The following is a 5,668-nucleotide window of genomic DNA, read 5'->3' on the forward strand; positions in this document are numbered from 1 at the left end:
GATTCTCTGGTCCAAAAGCACTTTGACAGCCCTAAATGCTAACTCCCCACTGAAATTGACAAACACAATACGGAAGCGCTGAATGGGGAAAGTTCGGGGAGGCGGGTAGCCAGGAAGTATTGGCGACCCCTGTCAAACCGGAGGATCAATCCACTCATGTTCCAAGGAATAATTTTATTGGTGGGCAGCTTTGATACATTTAAAAAACGGGGTGGTCGATCGGAGCAACGCACGTTCGTTCCCTAACCGTCATTCCGAAGATGCCGAAGCCACGGAAGGGCTCCTTCTGGCAGCGCGCCGAGGCTGAGGCACTTCTGGAGCTTGTGCTACAATCAAAAAGTGTTGGCCGCCTAATGGCCAGCACCCATTGCCACACCAAGGGTGCCTACCTGGTGTTGGCTTCAAAGCTGAGGGAGAGGGGCTACGTCCGGACCTGGGAGCAGGTCCGGACAAAATTCAAGCGCCTTAAGCTGGACTTCCTAAACAGTCTGGAACAGTGGGGGGGGATCCCGCAGCCAAGTGGGAGGACGGTCTTCCACGACCAGATGGTTAAAATATGGGAGAAGGCTGGGAAGCCCCCCCTGGACATGAGGAGGCATATGGGTGAGTGCTGCCCTCGTTGTGTTTTGCCCTTAAACATGCATGGAATGACTAGCTGCCTCTTTCCCCTACTGTCCCCAATGAAATTCGAGAAAGTATTTAGATGCTGTCAACCCCCTCAGACTTAGCCAGCCAGTACTGTAGAACCACTTTGGTTATGCGCTTAGACTCTAACTGTGGTGTGTCTACCTGCTGTGTTTCATCTCTGTTTTGTGTGCTTTTAATTATGATTTGTCTTTTTCTTTGCCCAGCCACACAATCACCATCCAAGCTGGCAACAGCACCTGAGCGTGAGGAGGGGGAGGAAGAGGGACCTTCCACCTCGGGACAGGCTGCAGGTGAGAGTTTTATGCCTGTGCGGGAGACCCATGTGTGTGTACCCCCATGGAGCCATATGGGAGCCTGCTGTGATGCTCCCATTTGAAGTGTTATTAAATTCTTTGTTTGATTTCTATAGCTGAAACTGTGGAGGCAAGGCTGCGTGCCATGGAGGCCAGAGTTACTTCCCTGGAGGCTCAAGTGGCAGAGCTGAAAGGGGAGATTGAGCAGCACAGGCAACAGAGGGAGGCGGAAGAACGTAGGTTATGTTCCCCACTGCCCAACTCATCTCACACTGTGGCTAAGGCCACTTAAAAGTGTATGCATGTAAACTAAAGAAATTTGAAAATATGTGTGGTACTAATGTGTACTTTTTCTCCCTCCCCACAGTTAAGAAGAAGGAGGACGAAGAGCTCTTCCGGCGCAAAGTTAGGGGGACCGTGGGACGGCTGTGCAGGAGAGTTAGGGCGATGGAAGGGGCTGGGGAGGGGAGCGGTGGGAACTGAGTTTTGTTTCCTGTTTGTGTTTTGGGGTAGGGGTTGGGGGGGGGGGCTCCAAGTTTCATTCCCTAATGTTTTTCCCCTGTTAAATGTATACCTTTGTTAAAAAAAATAGGTTTTCCAGGGGGGTGGGGGGTGGTGGTGCTGGTGGGGCTCCAAGTTTCATTCCCTAATGTTTTTCCCCTGTTAAAATGTTGTTTAAAATAAAATGTTATTGCAAATTTTATAACAAGACTCCAGTGTGACTTCTTAAACTCGCACATATTTAACCCCACACCACACTCCTAAAACTCCTTGAACTAACACCCCTCCAACCTCCAACCCACACAGCAGTACCACAATATACACAATCACTAGAGAGGCCGCTTTCAGCCTTGCAGATTCTACAGTAGGGTACACAGAGACAGAGTCAAAAATATAAACTTTATTCAACAAACAACAAAACACAGATAACATGAAATAGAAAAAGTGGGCAAAACTAGGAGGGGGAGTACTTGTCTGCTGGTTTAATTTTTCTCTTTCCGAGAATAGTCCTCCTTCTTGTTTGGGTGGAGGCATTCTGAGAGGGAGTTGGTGGGGTGGGTGCTGGAAGTGGTGGTGTTGGTGTGGGTGGTGGTGGGGGGGCGATTTGTGGAGGGTAGGCCCTTTCCATGACCGCTACTGCCCTCTCCATGAGTCTCCTTATCAGTCGCACCTCCTCCACGCCTTCGCGTAGGATTTGGTTTGTCTCTCTAAGGACTGCCCTCAATTTTCTCCCCTCCTGGGCAATGAGTGTGAGCATGGCTTGGTCAGCGGCCGCGGCACGCCGTGACTCCTCATAGCAGTGCTCAAGGAGCCTCTCTCCCACGCTTGTCAAGACTGAGACGCGCCTCAGCCTGCCGCGTTCCCTCGTAAGCCTCTCCTCTGCTGGGAGCGCACCTCTAGGTGGTGGGCTGCCTGGAGGCAGGGGTGGTTCCTCCTCCTCATCTGAAAGAACCTCTGTTGGCAAAAAATGAGAAACAAAACTGTTAGTAACATCAAAAAAGTCAAAACACACCATGGTGGACATGGTGTCCTTTTTTGTCCCCGTGTTTTCCTGCCAAGAATTTAAACAATCCCCGGTGAGCACATGGCTATTGTTTGTTTGCCCATGTTGTGCTTTTACTTTTGCCTACTTTCACAGCAGGACTCTCAACAATTAAAAGGGAGCACATGGTTAGTGCCTAGCGACATTGTCCTGCAGCTATGGCTCGAAAGGAACAGGTCATGCACGCTCACCATCTTGAATCTGTATCCGCCTGCGCCGGGCAGGAGGTCCAAGCACCCCAGGCTGTTCCTCCTCCTGTGTTCCGGGTATGAAATCTGCAAAAAAAGGAAAAAAAAAAGATCTAGGACCAAAGGGTGGCAAAGCCAGCTTCAAAGCCTACACCAGCAACGCAGAGGGACTCTCTTCTTTCTCTTAGCAGTGCTGCTGCCCTGCACAAACAGAAAAGCACAAAGCAGTTAAAACAGCCCCCCCCCCTATTTTTACTAATACTTACCAATGTTAGTTGATGCCCCCGAATCACTATCCACGTCAGGTGCTGCTGGAGACTCTAGGGGCCCCGTCCCTGGCAACTGTGTCTCTGTGGACAAGAGCAGAAAATAGTGAAAAATGAGCAAGCATACACCATGAACCACAAAGCAAGCTCCCAAAGTAGTGAGCCAAAGTACTGCAGAAGGCCTATGGGCGAGGCATGCAGCAAATATTTTGGGGCTGTGGGTTAAACATGACCGTTTAAAATACTAACCACATCAAGCACTCCACAGCCAACCATCTTATTAAATCTTTTAAAAATTAAAATTAAATTATAACATTAAAACCGTTTCAAATAGTAACCACAGCAAGCACTCCACAGCCTACCTTCTTTTAAAATCTTTTAAAAATTAAATTATAAAATTATAAAATTAAAACCGTTTCAAATAGTAACCACAGCAAGCACTCCACAGCCTACCATCTTATGCGTTGCAACGAACACACGAGAAAACGATGCCCAAACGTCAGAACACACATTTGCTCAAAAGGAAATATAAAATAAAAAGAAAATCACTTACCGGAGGCAAGGGGCGTTTGCTCAGGAGCCTCCTCTTGCTCCCCAGGAGCGATGGCGATCAGGTCCAGCGTTACCGATTCCGCGGCTCGTTGCTGGACGGGGGGTGGAGGGCGAAAGCTGGACGAGGTTCCCTCGCCGGGATCCTCCTCAGCGGGTGGTTCCTCGACCGGGGCAGCCGGCTTCCGAACCACCTTAAGGCTCCGGCCGACGCGCTTCGGCCTGCCGGATCCTTCCCCGTCCCCGTACAGCTGGCGCTGCTCCTCGAAGTAGGGGCAGGTAACCTTTTCGTTGCCGGAACCCTTATTATGGTTCACGGCACGCATGTACTCTGCCCTCATTGTCTTGGTCTTCGACCGGCATTCAAGGCCGGTCCTGTTGTGGCCCAGGGCGCGCATCTTAATAGCCACTTGTTCAAAAACCTCCCTATTCCTGTGGGAGGACTGGAACGCGTCCTGGATTTTCTCCTCCGAGAAAATCCCGATCAGGTCCCTGATCTCCGCGTCCCTCCAAGTAGGGCCACGGCCGGTTGCAGGGACGGACGAGGCTTGAGAAGACGATTCCATGTTGCTTTCGCTAGTAGCTGAGCAAAATGGTGGTGGGAGGTGCAGGGTGCAACGGATCATATACCTTCCCGCACACAAAGACAAAGGGACTAGCCGGCTCCTGATTGGTGGAGGGCAGCAGGGGACACGCACATTGGCCACATCAGGTCACATGTCACGTTCAAAACTCCTCGCGCGGGAACAGGATCTGCTCCTAATGGCCAGATTGGCGCCCTTGTTGTTTGACTTAACGCATGCGCGTATTCGTTTACACGCGAGAAGAGCAGTTTGAACATGCAGCGGGAGCCATTTTAGGAAAATGTCCGCCATTACACAAACGCATGCCGGTGTTCAACCGAGAGCAAGTGCGGCAGTACTCGGCAGTTCCCCAATAATATTCACCAGCCACAGCATAAATCAACCAAACATGACATGTTACTGGCGTACGTTCGTTGGCACGCTCAGAGGAATGTTTTTTAAAATGAACGGGGGACGGCGACTCCGCTTGCCGGAGGTCTAGCCGCCAATGGAAGGGGTTGTCCGCACCCAAGCACAAGCACGCACCGGGAACCACACAAAGACCCACTACACATAAGCCGCCCCTCATGATATCACCACGAATCATGTCTATTGAACCCCTGTAAGCTAAGCAGGAGACTGCGAGCGGCGAACGTTCGTTGGCACGCTCAGAGGAAAATTTTTTAAAATGCTCCCTGTACGTTGACTCCGCTAGGACTGGCCGATGGTAGACGGGGTTTTAAGCTTTGGGCAAATTTTGGGAACGTGACGGTGTGTGCCACTGTGCTTGTGAAAAACTCTTGTGGTGTCCGGGCAGAATTTCCGAAAGTGATCGTGCTTGAAAGCCAGTCGCTGTCCCGTTGCCTCGTAGATCCCCGCTCGCTCGGAGAAAAAAAAAATGGCGAACAGTTCGCCGGAAGTTTGGAGGACAGGCTCGGGAGGAGGGACTTTGAAGAACCCGCAACAATGGTAACGCACAGGTCTTTTGCGCTAGTGTTGCAGATTGGTTGCAGGAGTGTATCGCTATCCGGAGGGTGAATCCAGTTTTCTGGATTCCCCTAGAAGCGCTACAACGAAGCGCTTTTGGCGGTTCGGTTTCAGGATTGTTGCAGATTGTTTACGACGTCGTGCGTTATGGCAAATTAGTAGCGTTTTCAATCAGCTACCATTGTGCTATTTTTAAGCCGTGGGAAATGCCCCAGTGAGTTACCACATAGTGAGAACTGAGAGGCTGATGACATCCTATATTCACTTCAGGCTGGGAGTCCTGGGTTATGGATCTGCTCCTTCTGCTGATGGCCTTGGACTGCCTGAGTAAACCCTTGACTCACTAGACTGAGTTAAGACAGTCATTGCATTCTGTCTGTTCCTTGGCATTCTGTTTTTAAAATACTGATTCTCTCTGCATTCCCATCTGTGCTTCTTTCCAGCAGAGAGCTGAAATCTGAGACCAATGTAGGAGAGAAAGGAAGCAGTTGGCTTTCCCTCCTTTGCCTGGGGGAGATGGAGCATGGGAAGAGGCTGAGGATGGGGGAACTTACTAGTAGCAGGGCCTTCCAAAGAAGCTGGCATCTCTTCCACCCAGCAAACAGCAAGAAAAAGAATTGGAGGATAGATA

The 5,668-nt window shown here is 50.5% G+C and overlaps 1 protein-coding gene across 1 annotated transcript; it reads right to left on the bottom strand.

The window, feature by feature from the left end:
* Positions 1 to 1,827: 1,827 nt before the first annotated feature.
* On the bottom strand, positions 1,828 to 5,238 carry LOC143840392 (uncharacterized). Its single transcript, XM_077343873.1, has 4 exons — positions 3,492 to 5,238; positions 2,939 to 3,022; positions 2,676 to 2,759; positions 1,828 to 2,396 (listed from the first exon to the last, which is right to left on the bottom strand). Exons 1-4 carry the CDS (start codon positions 4,111 to 4,113, stop codon positions 1,897 to 1,899), a joined length of 1,290 nt encoding a protein of 429 aa, XP_077199988.1. The 5' UTR covers positions 4,114 to 5,238; the 3' UTR covers positions 1,828 to 1,896.
* Positions 5,239 to 5,668: the final 430 nt, after the last annotated feature.

This window comes from Paroedura picta, chromosome 6 (assembly GCF_049243985.1).
Source record: "Paroedura picta isolate Pp20150507F chromosome 6, Ppicta_v3.0, whole genome shotgun sequence".
NCBI lineage: Eukaryota > Metazoa > Chordata > Lepidosauria > Squamata > Gekkonidae > Paroedura > Paroedura picta.